This window comes from Pseudorca crassidens, chromosome 2, assembly GCF_039906515.1.
Source record: "Pseudorca crassidens isolate mPseCra1 chromosome 2, mPseCra1.hap1, whole genome shotgun sequence".
Lineage (NCBI taxonomy): Eukaryota > Metazoa > Chordata > Mammalia > Artiodactyla > Delphinidae > Pseudorca > Pseudorca crassidens.
Genome location: NC_090297.1, coordinates 94,412,549 through 94,429,028, shown reverse-complemented (window position 1 = coordinate 94,429,028; position 16,480 = coordinate 94,412,549). Strand labels below are relative to the sequence as shown.

The 16,480-nt window shown below is 37.8% G+C and overlaps 1 protein-coding gene across 3 annotated transcripts in view; it reads left to right on the top strand.

Moving 5' to 3' along the window:
- Positions 1-16,480, top strand: part of VAV3 (vav guanine nucleotide exchange factor 3) — a 394,672-nt gene that overhangs the window by 182,936 nt on the left and 195,256 nt on the right. For all 3 annotated transcript variants that reach the window (XR_010940966.1, XM_067727089.1, XM_067727088.1), the window contains exons 5-10: positions 460-568; positions 2,406-2,498; positions 4,924-4,992; positions 7,459-7,562; positions 8,865-8,964; positions 12,876-12,971. Coding sequence is in view for 2 of the 3 variants with exons in the window: in XM_067727089.1 (XP_067583190.1) it covers positions 460-568; positions 2,406-2,498; positions 4,924-4,992; positions 7,459-7,562; positions 8,865-8,964; positions 12,876-12,971 (571 nt within the window). In the remaining variant the exon portion in view is untranslated. The remainder of the gene's footprint in view (positions 1-459; positions 569-2,405; positions 2,499-4,923; positions 4,993-7,458; positions 7,563-8,864; positions 8,965-12,875; positions 12,972-16,480) is intronic.

Below are 16,480 nucleotides of genomic sequence, written 5' to 3'. Positions count from 1 at the left end.
AATGGGAGGTAGTATGATAGAGCAGTTAAAACACTCAGTGTGTAAGACAGACTGGGTTTTAAATCCTGGCTCTGCTGTCTGATTAGCTGTGTTATCCTGGGCAAGTCAAAGAACATTGTGTTCTCTCAAAGTCCTTGTCACTTGAATTGGCCAAACAACAGTGCCTACCTGATAACAAAATTAATGCTGGACCTGGGCAAACCAGGTGAGATAACCCATGCAGAGAGGCGTAGTAAACGCCCAGTGAAGGTTAGGGCACTGCCATCGTTGTCAGATTCTGTGGTTGTCGTTTGTCCTTGTTCTTATTAGGAGGGGCAGAGCTGTAATGTAAACCTTTGCCTCCTTCCACTGTATTTGATTTGCTCTCTGGATTTTCTGTTGATAACCAGTAAGCTATTTCTAACTACTGTATTTACTGCATGCTAGAAAATGATGTTTATGTTATACCTTTTGCTTCAGTGAAACCCGTGTGGAAGATGAAGAGGGTCTGTACGACTGTGTTTATGGGGAAGACGAAGGTGGCGAAGTGTACGAGGACCTGATGAAGGCAGAGGAGGCGCATCAGCCTGTAGGACTTTGACTTGCCTGTTTTTTAAGTTACTCTGAGTATCTTATTAGGAAAGTGATTATTGGAAGGACTAATTAATATAATAATTAATAAAATAATATTTATGTTTTAATTATACTAATTATAATTATAAAACAATAGCATAATTATAATTAATACAATGGTTATAATTATTTATGTAACTTCTGCTGGGATTTTTTTTTGTTTGTTTTTTATGTTTACTTGCTTGTAACTGTATAACCATGACGTGTTGCTGCATTTGGAGACATGTAAACATGACATTTTACAGTTCAGAACAACCATAGGAAGTCTCTGGTCTAAATCTCTCCGTTTACTAGTAAGAAAATCAAGTCTAACAAGTAAACGGCATGCCACACAGCTAAATAATTGCAGAGTGGCAATAGAACATAATTTCAGGGGATCATGAAATTACATTGTTATGAAAGGAAATCTCTTGCAAAGCAGGTAAATCTGCTTTAAGTTTGATGTGGCATAAAGTATAGGTTAAAGAATATTTCTTCCTGTTTGTTAGGGGTTGATATGAGATATTTTTGTTGTTGTCGTTTGTTTCATTATAGGTCTCCTAGCATTTTTTACTATTTTATGAACTTAGTTTCAGATGTTGCCATAGTCAACAGCAGCCCACAAAGCTTTATCTGCATTAAAATATCTAAAACATTCAGAATTACCTTGAATGATTTTCTCATATATAATTTGAAATGAAAAATAAGGTCAGTTGCTTAAGCTTTTATTAACATTTTCTTTACACAAAAGACTTTCTTCATCAGCTGGGTGGTACTTTAGGTTTCTTCGGTGCTTTGATGAATTCGCTCAGCTCTCTTGGACCTCTTGCATTTAATAAAGGGCCGGCGGGTTGTCCGGTGCCCACATAGGGGACAGTAGCTTCTGTGGGATGGAAACAAGTTGGCTGGCCTGTGTTCAGTAAACGTCACGAATGTGTGCTTTAACCCACTGCACGAGCTGACGGGACGCCTGTGGCAGCAGTTTAAGAGTGTTTTAGGTGATGGAGTATCGTCCATACCCCTTTAATTATCAACTTCTTTGGGCACCAGCAAATTCTTCATTGTCTTTCCCAAGGACCGTCTTCACTGAGCTTACGGTGCTGGGCTGTTCACGTGGCCCAGGGTGAGCAGTGATGATGATTGAACGCACAGGGCCCTTCTTGTGCATTCCTCAGGGTGTTAAGCACGCTACACAGGTTATCTCATTTACAGCTCCTTGGGCTGGGTACTGTAATTCTGTTTTATAGATGAGAAAACCAAGACACAGAGAGATTAGACAAACTAATAACAGCAAAACTGGTTCTTGAACCAAATTCTATCTGATCCCCAAAACTTTGATCTTCCTACTATGTTCTACTGCCTAGAGTCTTAAACCGTAAGAGAGCCAAACACCAAGATGTTAACTCTTGAAAAAATATTTTAAGATTTTTTACTTACCAAATATCTTTTTATGATTTTTGCAGTATTTCTACAGCACTTATAAAGTATGCTGTACATTAAGAAAACTGTATAAGACCATTCATGATGTTTCCAGATTCAGTAACATTTATACTAAAATAGATGTTTCAGTTTAAAGAGAGTATACTCAAAAGTATATTTTTAATTATCTAAAACTTTTTCATTTACATTGTTCAGATTCTTTTAAAAAGCAAAGATCCTTCCCAAATGCAGTTAAATATATCTTTCAGTTATGTGTTTTATTAGAATGGAACACTTAAAAAAAATCAATCATTTTTATTTCTTTCTATCTTCTACTGGAAAGATTAATACATGAATTTGATTAAATAATGTTAATTTGAAAATTCTAATTGTAGAAATGTCCAGAAAATGACATACGGAGTTGCTGCCTAGCAGAAATCAAGCAGACAGAGGAAAAATATACAGAAACATTGGAGTCAATAGAAAAAGTAAGTCATCAGGTATCATTCTTGACGCTCCAATACTGCCTTGCTAATACATTAGGCTCAGTGTTTCTACAGTGTCTGCATATTCTGATTTTCAGCAGAACTTTGGGTTTAAAGATCTCAAAGCAGATTTACTCATCCCACAGTGATTTATTGATTTCTTAGTATGTGAATGGCACTATTCTAGGGACTGGGGGTATAGCAGTCAACACAACAAAGCTCTAGTTCTCATGACACTCTCATGGGAGGGTTTATAATTTAAGCAAACGAGTATGCCAGGTGGTGATAAATTCTCTGAAGAAAAATAAGGCAGAGGAAGCGGGTAGTGAGTGATGGGAGAGGCTGGTGTTACCTTATATAGAGTGGTAATGGAAGCCCTCTGTGGTCAGATCGTATTTAAGCAGAGAGCTTTGTGAATGGAGGGAGTAAGCCATGCGAATATCCCAGAGTGGACAATCCCTGGGAGAAAGGTCCTCACGTGGGACAGTGTTCAGTGTGATTCAGGGAACAGCAACAGCCCAGGAGGCTGAAGCAGAATGAGTGCAGGGGAGCAGTGAGATCAGAGACTTTGTGAGCCCCCAGGTCACAGGGGACATATAGGAGCACCTGGCTAAAAGCTAGAGCGTTTTGAGTAGAAGAAGTGATGGGATCTAATGTAAGTTTTTAACAGATCATTCTGACTCTTGTCGGGCAAGGGTGGAAATTGAGAAAAATGTTAGAAGGATATCATAATAATTAAGTTGATGGAAAATGGTGGAATTGGTTGAGGTGGCAGGGAGTGGTCAGATTCTGAATAAATTTTGAAAGTAGAGCCAAGTGGATTTGATGATGGATTAGGTAAAGGATGTGTGGAAAGAGAATCAAGAATTCTTGGTTTTCTGTTCTTGTTTTTTTGTTTTTTGTTTTTTTTTTTTTGGCCACGCCACATGGCTCGGTTTGTGAGATCTTAGTTCCCTGACTAGGGATTGAACCCTGGGCCCACAGCAGTGGAAGTGCAAGAGTCCTAACCACTGGACTGCCCAGTGGGAATTCCTAACAATGCTAGGTTTTTAGCGTGAGTAACTGTGTAAATGGTGAAGATGGTGACTGAGATGGAGAAGGACAGGTGTAGGAATCACGAGTCTGTTGGGACTTACTAAATTTGTAATACCTATTAGCTTCCAAGGGGATGTATTGAGGAGGAAGTTAGATGTATGAGTCTGACATTCAGGGGAAAGGTTGGATGTATAGATTGGGCCAGTATCATTATGCAGTGGTGTTTAAAGCCATGGCACTAGATGAATCACCAACGGAATGGATGTTGACAGAGAAGAGGTTTGAGGTCACCTCTGGTGACTTCCACATTTGGAGGCTAAGAGAATGAGAACCAGGAGAAAGTTTTGGAAGTTTAAAAAGAGAGATGAAGGCATGGAAGAGTTGTTTAGGAGAACGAGAGGGTAAATGTACTAGGATATTGTAGCATTACAGGCTCATTTGGGTTTTGTGATTATATTTTTAATTAGCTATCAGTGTAGCTTCTGTTTAACTTCTTAGGTATAGGCACAAAATATATGGCAAGCTAGATTTAACCAGGGTTTTCATTTTTCCAGAATGAAAGAAGAGAGGGTAAGGGTACCTGTAGGGCAGTGATTCTGATGATGGCTCGTGGAATGTAAACTGGGTAAAAAGGGAAATGTGGACATGAGGGATGTGAGATGGTCAGGGGATTGGCAGACCCAGTGGGTTGGAGAAGTCCTTGGAGAAATGAGCTATAAAGGTAGGAGGGTAGAGGTCAGAGACTTGCTTGCTTCAACTTAATTCTGTGGAGCATATGCAGTTGTTGGTAATGATGGGGTCTTGGGCTATGACCACAGGAGGACCTGAGCTAGGATAGGGCACAGATTATTGGAGTTCAGGGAACCGAGAGGCCAGGCTATTGGAAGGACCATCTGCACAGATACTGATACGACCAAAAATGAAGATGGGAGTAGTAATGGACAGAGATATGGTAGGCCAGGAACTAAAATTCTCAAAGAATGAAGGGGAATGATCCATAAATTGTATATGCAAATTATTGGTCTCAGGGATCTGGAATCTTCACAGAGCATTTGAGGGATATTTTGAATTAGTCCTCAAACATATCTCCAGAAGGTTGCCATTTGTTGCCAGTTCAGCCAGTGGTGTTCTCTCCTCTTTTTTTTCTTACTTTCAGAAGGATTTATAGCCCAGATCTTTTATTTTATATTTTAAATGTATTAACTTGTATTTATGTCTTCATATCTCTGTTCAAATATAGAATCTTTACGGTAGAGAAAATAGTTTCTGCTTTTTTCTTGGTATTCATAATACTGATTAACTTCAGTAATATTTATTGCTCATTGATGAAAAACTATTATATAGATTAGGATAAGTTGTGCTTAATTATCACCCCTCTCTTCTCTCCTGGTAGTATTTCATGGCACCATTAAAAAGATTTCTGACAGCAGCTGAATTTGATTCAGTATTCATCAACATTCCTGTAAGTAAAAACATGCTAGCTAAAATTGTGGTACACTTCTATAAAATCCTCATTTTCTTATTGGGTCCCTATTTGAACATTGTATTGTATTTTTAAAGAATTTTAACCCAATTTTCTGTCTCCTGAGTTTTTATAGTCTTATTTTCTGGAAATAACTAGTAAGTCATATTGTCAAGCAAAAGTCAGAATGTATGCTGAACGCAAAAGGATAAGGTTGATGTATTATACTTAACTGCTTGTCACAACAAGGTAGTCTCAGTTAATCCCTGGTGTTATGGTCTCTTTCTCTTGTGGGAATCCCCTTCTGCCCCACTCCCTGCTCTATTGTTCTTTCAGCCCCCCAACCCCATCTTACAGACACTGTCCTGGCTCCATCTGTCTTCTTCACTTCCCTCCATTCCTACACTTCCTTGTCCTCTGCTTTTTGGTGTTTTCTTCTTCTCGTTGCATCAACCTAAACTCCCATTTCTGAAATACACTGCTTCTTTATGATATAACAGTCTTTTATTTTTAAAATAAATTTATTTATTTATTTATTTTTGGTTGTGTTGGGTTTTTTTTGCTGCGTGGGCCTTCTCTATTTGCGTCGAGCGGGGGCTACTCTTCGTTGCGGTGTCCAGGCTTCTCATTGTGGTGGCTTCTCTTGTTGTGGAGCACGGGCTCTAGGTGCATGGGCTTCAGTACTTGTGGCACATGGGCTCAGTAGTTGTGGCTTGCAGGCTCTAGAGCGCAGGCTCAGTAGTTGTGGCACATGGGCTTAGTTGCTCCGCAACATGTGGGATCTTCCTGGACCAGGGCTCAAACCTGTGTCCCCTGATCTTCCTGGACCAGGGCTCGAACCTGTGTCCCCTGCATTGACAGGCAGGTTCTTAACCACTGCGCCACCAGGGAAGCCCGATATAACAGTCTATTTTAATGGTAAGATGTGAGGAGCTTTTCTTCACATTTACATAGCATTTCAAATTTCAGGGTACCTTATTATCTGACAGTCCTAAAAGGATATGTACCCAAAAGCATAGAGGCAAGCCAAATGCAATACCATGTAAGGTCTTGCTAGACAAGATTCAAGTTCTTAGACCTCTAGAACTGGCCTCAGTTTTTCTTTTTTTCCTTTAATATTTATTTATTTATTTATTTAATTTATTTATTTTGGCTGTGCTGGGTCTTCGTTGTGGCACACGGGACCTTTGTTGCGGCACACGGGACCTTTGTTGCGGCATGCGGACTTCTAGTTGCGGCATGTATGCGGGCTCTAGTTCCTCGACCAGGGGTCAGACCTGGGCCGCCTGCATTTGGAGTGCAGAGTCTTACCCACTAGACCACCAGGGTAGTCCCTCAGTTTTAATATGTAGCTCTTATATACAGTATATAAGCTTTTATGAACCAGCTTGCTTGTATCACCTGTAAAGTCGCTAATATTTTGATTCCTTTATATTTAGTGTTGCTTTGCACCAGTTTAGCTATGGCATGTTGTCCTTGTTCCTGATTTTGGCCAAATGAAGACATTCTTATTGATTTGTAACGTAGAAGGAAGAAAAAGATCCCAATATCAGATGAATATTTAGCATAAAACAAACCACACATTTTAGGAAGATGAGGATCTTAAACCACCTAAATACGCTCACTGTAACTTAGAACCCATTTGACAGTCCTTATTCTAATAGCTTTTCCATGCTCCTCAGAAAAGTGACAGGGCCAACATATTCATGTTTCACTTAGCACCTCCTAAGGAAGGGCATGCCCTGAATCAATGTGTGCTCCAAGGTACACGGGAAGAGATCCTGGGAGAATTGGCACCTTGATTCGGATCTCCTCATTTCCTGGCTGTGACATGTATTTTACTGTCTGACCGAAAATTACTTGCTTATCAGGAAAAATGTGAAATTCTATCTTTTGAGTTGCCCTAGTAAACTGCCTACTACAATTTATTTGCTGCTTATTTATGACATTAGTTGGCTGGTTTCAAGTAATTTAGTCTGATTATTGTTAGCTTAGCTCCAGGACACCACTAATTGACCAAAGTACAAATCTACATTTTTATGTCTCGAGGACATGAATCATTACTTTATCCTGTCAGTAAAACATTAAGCACTTGGATAGTTTTATTTAAAAATTTAAAGTGATTATAAGATGAAGCTGAACTGTACATATTTTTATACAAGGAATAAATTACCCTTTAATAACTAGAGAGAGAATTTCTTTTTCCACAGTCAGATCTGAAATTGCTATTTTCCGTGAACATGGCCTGTCTTTCTCCCCCTCTCTCCCTCCCCTCCCCTTCCCCTTCTCTCTTTTCTCTTCTTTCCCCTCCTTTTTTTCCTCTTTACTGATGGTAGCAGGTTTATATATTGAGGGTATTCAGCATATCCTTGAATGGCAAGTCTGGCAGCAATAGGGATGCTGGGCTCCGGGTGATTTTTTTGGTTCTGATTCCTAATTTGCTTTGCCACTGTTTTCTTTTCTAAGGAACTTGTAAAAGTTCATCGGAACCTAATGCAAGAGATTCATGATTCCATTATAAATAAAAACGACCAGAACTTGTATCAAGTTTTCATTAACTACAAGGAAAGGTAACTTTTGGATTTTAAATTTTGTGGCTATTAGTTTGTAATTATAGTGAGGGTTAGTATTAAAATTGCTCATAAGTAGCTATTACTATCGTTCATTAAGATACTGTCTGGGCAGTAATTAGAACATGGGACAGTTAATTTCTGGGTAGTGGTTGACCTCTATATGTGTATCAGGGAAAAAAAAAAAAGAAAAAAAGAAGGGTTCAGACTTTTGCATTGAAAACCAGAAGGTGCAGTTTCTGTCACTCTTGAGTCCTGTAGACTTCAGGAAGTCATTTTAACTCTCTGAGCCTCCTTTTTTCCATCTGTAAATGTTAGGGGTAGATTATCTGGTACGTAGTGCTTTTTCCAACTCTAATACCTTATAATTCTGTATTTTGGAGTATTACATTCACAGCCAACGTCAGTTTCCCTTTCTGAATTTGAAAAAAATCTTCTGAACAATTCACATAAATTAGAAGTACCAAGGAATTTTGCTTAAAATAGAGCGCTCTCTTTTAAAATCAAGCACTATAGTTCCTAGTACTAAGAAGTAGCTAATTAATTGCTTACATCAACATTAGATAAATATTAATGTAGTAGTTTTTTTGTTTTCCAGTAGAGGGCTAAAAGAAACAATAAATTAACCGGGCTCTTTGCAAAAATCGGTATTACCCCAGAGATACCCTTCCCGAAGCAGGCTCAGACCCCATGCAATATAAGTTATCTCCCAGCCAGCACAGCTCAGCCCTCTCATTCCCACTTTTCAGATAATGTATTTTTCTTAATTAAAACGGGGGAGGGAGTAGGAGGTTTATTAATGAGTAGAGTTGTAAGTAGTGATTACAGTGAAACAGTAGTAGAAAATAAAACTGTTCCTGAGTGAGCGTGAACAGTGTAAAAGTTGATCTCTAATAGAAACTTGAAGAGAAGTTTTTAATTTTGTTTTTGATTATTATATGCACTCAAACAATATTAACAGTCATTAAGCCAGTTTGTAAAATCTACCTGCTATAAAAACATGCATGGAATCAATCCCATTCAAATTTGGAAATTAAAAATAGTCATTTTTAATACTGTAAATATGAGTGACTTTCATTCTATAACTGTATGTGTGGTGTGTCTTAAAAAGAAACGAGAAAGCTGAGGTTCAGAGAAATTATGAGTAATCTGCCCAGGGTTACCTGGAAAGTAAGAGGAGCAGGACGAGTGAGATTTGCTTTGGTTATGCCTAATTGTGGTTTTAAATAGGTGAGTTTCCTCTTCCACTTTATTCTTGCCTTTTTGTCCTCAGATTTTTTCCTCTCTCTCTTTTCCTTTCAGGTTGGTTATTTATGGGCAGTACTGCAGTGGAGTGGAGTTGGCCATCTCTAGTTTAGACTACATTTCTAAGACAAAAGAAGATGTCAAACTGAAATTAGAGGTGCCTGTTTATTTTTTGTGTGTCTATGACAGAGTAAAATAAACTAAAACCAACATATTCTTTTCATGATCTATGCAACAGCAAATTTCTATGAATTCTAAGTGTAATTTCATAAAATATTTTAATATATAGCTCTATAAAATAATAATGTGGCAGTAATAATAACAGTAGTGAGATATAAGATTTATGGCTTTTTTACATGTCTTATCTCATTAGATCCTCATGACTTTGTGAGATACATACAATTAATTTTTTTATCTTATGGTTAAGAAAGCCAGTGTTCAGAGAGATCATGAGTAAGTTGCCCAGGGTAGTAAAAGGTACAGGATGAGTAAGATGTATGTGAGATAATATGTATGTAGATGTAAACTGTTTACTAAAAATATAAGATATTGGGACTTCCCTGGAGGTCCAGTGGTAAGACTCTGTGCTTCCAGTGTAGGGGACGTGGGTTCGATCCCTGGTCAGGGAAATAAGATCCCACATGCTGCATAACACGGCCAAAAGATATTTAGGGGAAAACGTATAAAAAGGGCATGGAATATGTATAACTGATTCACTTTGTTATAAAGCAGAAACTAACACACCATTGTAAAGCAATTATACCCCAATAAAGATGTTAAAAAATAATAATAATAAAAATAATAATAATAAAAAATTAAAAAAGGGCATGGATATTGCCCATAAGAAGGCAAGACAGGCACACATATGATGAGATTAAGTAGTATGTGATAAGCACTCGTAGTCAGGGCTCCATGAGTAAGACTGAGTGATCACTTCAGTATAGTTAGACTGTGGAAGATTTATCTGAAGAGGGAGCATTTGAGTTAGGTCACTGAAGAATGAGGTGAGTCTTGATAGATGAGAGTCCATGTAGGGCATTCTGGAAGAATTGGTATGTCTTGACCAGAAGGATCAGGCAAGTTTGAGAAATGGCAAGTAGGTTAGTATGAATAGAGCACATGGTAACAATGGAAAATAAGTCTGGAAACTGTGTTAGGTCATTTATTTTTTTGGTACATCTTTCCCCCCCACACACACAAGAAGAGTCTGCACTTTCAAAAATCTTTTGAAAAACGATTATTTATATGTTATATGAATTGTCGTCTCAAATATATTATCCATATGTATGGATCTTCTTAAATTTCAAGTAGAGATGTATAGTCAACTCTTCTGTGTGTGGCTTGGTTGGCTCTCTCATATCCTCCTTGCTGCTCTTTGTTGGGTTTAGCAGTGAGGTCAGGTGATGAACAGAGAAGAAGAGGGAGATGATTTGCAAGGCAGAACCCCTTCACTGTTTAGCGTATCTGGTCTGATTTAATAAAATAATTCCCACAAAGGGGAGCTATTGGTGAGAAAATTTGCACATCAACAGACTACCAAGTAACTGTACTAATTCTATATCATGAATCCTTCTTTCTTACCTCTCACAATCCCTTGATGATGCGGATCTTATGGCTGGAGATGGTTTGAGTCACCACTAAGTGACATCCTTACAGCCTTGTTAGCATAAAGGGCCCCTGCTCCTCTTGGGAGAGCAGAGCCTCGTAAGTCTAGAACTATAAGCCACCTTGACTCAAATTAAAACACGATGGTAAGATAAAAGTTAACAACGTACACAACAACTTCCTAATAGAGCTACCATTTAGGCAGTTTTTTTTAAAATAAAGATATATAATTCTGGTTCAAGAGAGGAGTCAGAAAGTGGTCGATCAAACCTGCATTATATTCTCAGCATTATATGCGTGTTACTCTCCCTTCTTTCAGACTCACTGTCAAAATCCTGCCCAGTGAGCATACTCTATAGTTCCTGTAGTCACTGTAAGTCTTAGGGAAAGAGAGAACCTCAGACTGAGTTTGAAAGGCTCAGGGTGAGGTGATGCTGGTTGTGTTAACCGTGGGTCTGATTTGGAAGTATTTAACCAGATACTTACTATAAGCCCTCAACAAATAGTCTTTGCTGGAACTGTCTTCTGCAAGTCCCAGCATGATGGAGGGAAAGCTGCCTTATACTAGGTTTCTCTCTGCCTCCTTCATGTCTTCTGTTTTGTGGTTATTTTTATTCTTGATGATTTTTGTCTTTTTTTCACCCCTACTGTAGAACCAAGGTAACATGGGGTGAAGGGTAATAGAGTCTCTTTACCTTGTTCTCTAAGCTGGCTCATCCCTATTACATTTTCTTTTCTTTTCACTTAGAATTGGAGTTGAGGCTAAGCACTTGACTGGATGTTTGGAAGGATCATTTCTACCCTTTATTTGCTTTCAATACTAATAAGCATTTTACACTTCAGTCTCGGCCCCCTAATTGTAGCTAATGCCAGCGCTGTTAGTTTCTTTACTTCCTGAGCTTATAACTTAGAACTTGAAATAATTTTTTCCCCAACAGTTTTACACTGACTTCCATAACATAACAAAGTAAATTTTAAATGTATAACATTTCTGTTCTTAACACTATGTTAAGATGGCATAACATAAGAAGTGTAAGATACAACCTCAATTTCCAAGGAACTTAAAATGCAGCTGGGAAGATGAAACCCATTCATTACAATAATATTAACAGTTTGACCTCCTATTTGAGACCCATGATCCAGAACTCGCTATAATCTGTGGAAGCAAGAAATCATTTGAAATAGCTATCTGTCCAGTGAACCCCAGCAATTGACAAGATGTGAGCTAACATGTCAGGGTGTGTCACCAGTTCTTGTTTGAAAGCTGTAGTCAAGCACTCATTAACTCAATATGGTCATTGGAGCTAATGGTGTTTGTTTCTATAGCTTCTGATAATATAATATATCCTTCCATGTGCTGGAAAAGCTAAGTGTGGGGAAAAGGGAAACTAAAGAGTATTTTCTTGAATACAACCTCTTCCATGAACTGGAAAATTCCTTGGTCTTGGTTATGTAATTGTCTGAGGATTTTGGACTTAGGTTGCTCACAAATAAAAATATCTTTATGACACCTTATTGTTTTTTTTGGATGATACCATGAATATTTGAGGAACAGTAAGATCAGAAAAGCAATTTGTTCAAGGTCACACAGACAAGAATTGCCAAACTTGATTTAAATTCAGGCTTTGACACTGCAAATTCAAAGTACTTTCCTCAAAGTCTTAGTTAATGTCAATAGAGTGAACCCATCAATGCTATTTTTTGATAAACTTGTAAGAAAGGAGATTGTGAGATTAAAAAAATAAAATCTGAGGCTTTGAAAACTTTGAATCCTGTAGTGGGTTTATACTTTAGCAAATTTTGGGAGTCAATCATTCCATTTCATTCATTACAACAAATGTTTAGTCAGTAAATACCAGATTCTCAAGAGGCATAAAAGACATAATATATTGGGGAAGATATTATACATATACAACAATAATTAAGAGACCCACAAGGCACAGAGAGACAGCACAATTTTGATTGGGACTATTACTAACAGCCTTGAAGTGTAGTTCTTCAAGAGGATGATGAATTTTGCTGGGAACTAGTCCAAGCACATGGCAGTTGGAGAGAACCGAATGAACCAAGGCATGATGGTGGGGAGGGAACATAGTGGGTTTAATTAATGGGGCTTGTTCTTGATGCCTGGTCCACAGGCCTGCTTGGGGAGACTGGTGAAAGGTTAAGTGGTAAGTGAGGGAAAAATGCTGGAGGACCACTAGAGAAAATAATTTTCATGTGTAAAATAGTTCTACATATTTATTCTTATTTAGAGTTGAAATGCTACAAGTTTTGTTTGTTTCTTTTGGTTTTTAACTGACGATACTTCCTAGTTTTAAGAAAGAAGGATTGTTAAGGGAAATAGCAAAATATTTATTGTATAATAGCAGTTTTGCTTATGGCGTTTGCATCCTTTAATGTTTGTATTATGACTCCTTTTGCTAAAACTAAAACAGTTCAATTTAAAAACAATTTCTTTAGGAATGTTCTAAAAGAGCAAATAATGGGAAATTTACTCTTCGAGACTTGCTTGTGGTTCCTATGCAGCGTGTTTTAAAGTATCACCTTCTCCTTCAGGTATGTAATTTAAAACTGTTTGTTTATTCATGAATTCAACACAATGTTAATGAAGCATCAACTAAGCTGCAGAAACTTTATGTTTGGAGCCCTATCCCCTTACAGTTTTCAATTATGAGGATAGCTAAGTGGGAAATAACAGAACAGCTGGAAATTTTTTCTTCCTTTTAAGCAAAGATAATTCTGTATCTTTCACACAGTCACATTTTGAGTTCTTCAAACAGAACTGGCTCCAAAAAAATTAAAAAATTTAAAAACAAGGCAAAACAAATACAAATATCCCTTCAACCAAGTCTTCTGTCATTAGCAGTAATCATTTATTAGAATCTCAGTGTTGCAATACACTTGAATTTTGACAGGTTAATTGTGTTAGAATTTGTGCCTTATAACCATAAACGAAAGAGAATTGTGTCACACTCTGTGTTACTTTCCGCTATAGTAAATTATAATAAGACTGCATTTATTTTGAAGTGATTCTTGTTATAACCCCAAAGCTTATGGTTTCCACGGTTAGTCTTCTAATGAGGGTGGAGAGTCTTATAAAACCAGGAGACTCATTAGTTCTGCTCCAAAGAAATGTCTTTCTGTATTAGTCTATCAGCTTTGCTGATGCTTGTGAAATGCCATTTAAAAAGATCTACTACCTGTATGTGAAATATAATTCTGAGTTTGCTGTGCTTTATACATCTTGTATATTAAATTTCTTGAACTGTAACTGCAAAATTATTAGTCATTTCTATTTTCTACTGAGAAATCAGAAAAATTCAAACCCTGATTATTCCTTACAAATGCGTTAAAACATTTATGAGACCTAAACTCAAAGCAACTTAATCAAATTGCATTTTATGAAAAAATAATAAGGAAGACTTAGGCAGTCAATTTCTGAGATATCATGAAACTAAAAACATGTCCAAAAGAAGATAATAATTTATCTTGTAACTTTAGTATAGTCAAATATTGATTGAAGAGTTTAAAAGTTGCAGTTTTCAAGAAATATCTATTTTCTTCATTACTCAGCCATAAAAAGAAATTGAGTTATTTGTAGTGAGGTGGATGGACCTAGAGTCTGTCATACAGAGTGAAGTAAGAAAGAGAAAAAACAAATACCGTATGCTAACACATACATATGGAATCTAAAAAAAAAAAAAAAGGTTCTGACGAACCTAGGGGCAGGACAGGAATAAGGATGCAGACGTAGAGAATGGACTTGACGACATGGCAAGGGGGAAGGGTAAGCTGGGACGAAGTGAGAGAGTGGCATGGACATATATACACTACCAAATATAAAATAGATAGCTGTAGGAAGCAGCTGCATCGCACAGGGAGATCAGCTCCCTGCTTCGTGACCACCTAAAGGGATGGGATAGGGAGGGTGGGAGGGAGACGCAAGAGGGAGGGGATATGGGGATATATGTATGCATATAGCTGATTCACTTTGTTATACAGCAGAAACTAACACAACATTGTAAAGCAATTATACTCCAATAAAGATGTTTAAAAAAAAAAGATTTTAAGCAGACTTATAAAAGTATAAAATATGACTTTACCTTTTGGAAAGTCAGTGAACTTTTTCTGCTCATTTCTCTTGGGTTGTTTGATATTTTAAATTTCAAAAGTATATTTAGTTCCATGATGATTTTTTAAAATAGGAAAAGTTTTATCTGGGATACCACACTTAGATAAAAATTCTAGAAATGTTTTTCCATTTCAAAATAGTGTAGAGTAGAATTAATTTGTCTACTGTTTAGAAATGTGTTAAATAAATATGGTATGAATTTGAATATTTTCTACTTACTACTGTATTTTAGTGGGTAAATCATTTTTGAAATGCCTTATGATTTGAAATCACGGATTTATAAAATTAAAATATTTTATAGTGGGGGGTTTGAAACTTTGAGAATACTGTTATTATTTAATAGAGGAAAAGTAAAAATAGAAACAAAAGAGTATCACTCTGACAAGTTTATTATACTTAACAGATTTGATATCTGTAGGTTCTGTTTACAACTAGAAACACTACTGGTATTGAATTCAGCAAAGATTTTGTTTTTTAATTTATTTATTTTAGGCTGCATTGGGTCTTCCTTGTTGCACGCGGGCTTTCTCTAGTTGCGGCTACTCTTCATTGCAGTGTGCAGGCTTCTCATTGCAGTGGCTTCTCTTGTTGTGGAGCATGGGCTCTAGGCACTCGGGCTTCAGTAATTGTGGCACTCGGGCTCTAGAGCGCAGGCTCAGTAGTTGTGGCGCACGGGCTTAGTTGCTCCGCGGCACGTGGGATCTTCCCGGACCAAGGCTCAAACCTGTGTCCCCTGCATTGGCAGGTGGATTCTTAACCACTGCGCCACCAGGGAAGCCCCTCAGCAAAGATTTTTGAATGGATCCCATGAGCTGCATACAGTGTGAGTCTCTCAACAATGTAAAACAGCCCCCCTCACACTGATGAAGTCCACTGTTTTATTGGGGAAAATGAAATGTAATCTGCCAAGTACAATACGACGTGATAAGTATGCAGAAGGTACAGAAGTGGTACAAATAAAGACTTAGTTAATTATGGCTTGAGAAGAGGCCTCTGTCATAACAAGCTTCACAGAGGAATGTTTCTTGAGTTGGGCTTTGAAGGAAGAATGACGGTTTGACAGGTGGATCAGAGAGCAAGGGCTTTCTAGGAGAGAAAACATCATGCCTAATGGGATCAGATATTAGAACGTTATTTTGAGAATTGCAGTTAACTTAGTAGAAGTAGGGCATAGGTTGTCTGAGAGGAAGTGGAGAGAGAAGTTGGGAGAGGTTTGCAGAATTCAGATCATGAAGCATCTACGAGGTATGCGTGACAACCTGAAGCTTTTGTGAACCTCCCAGAAGTCTAAGTAACAGGATCTGGTTTACATTTAGAGATTTAACTCTGATGTCAATCGAGGGACTAGATTGTAGCAAGGAAAGACTGCAAGTCAGAAGATGAATCAGAAGCCTATTGTCACCCATTTGAAAGAGAGCAGGGACTTGAACCGAGGTAGTGCCAGTGGAGGAGGTTTCAAGGGGAAGGGTCAAAGTTAACACAAACAGAACATAGTGAGAGAGAGGGAGGAGTCAGGGGCACCTTTGAGGTTTTGGCTTAAGTGATGGAGGTGCCCTCATTCAGTAAAACATAAACAGGAACAAGAGTAGGGGTGTGGGTGAAGGTGCATGAAGTGTGGACATGCTGTATTTCAGGGGCTTGCGAGAAACCCAGGTAGAACAATTTAATAGGACATATGAGTCTGGGACTCAGGCGTGAATTCTGGGTTGAGCACATTCATTTGAGGGTGACTGTCACATTAGGTGATAGGCGATGTTATGGCAATGGTTGTGATAGAATTCACAGAGTATGTAACGTAAGGATAACAGAAGACTAAGGTGAAAATCTAGGGAATAATAACTCATTTCTAAGGTGCAAAGAAAGAAGAAGGTATGAAAGACAAATGAATAGGCAACATTTAAGATGAACTAACAAAAATAACAACAACAAACAG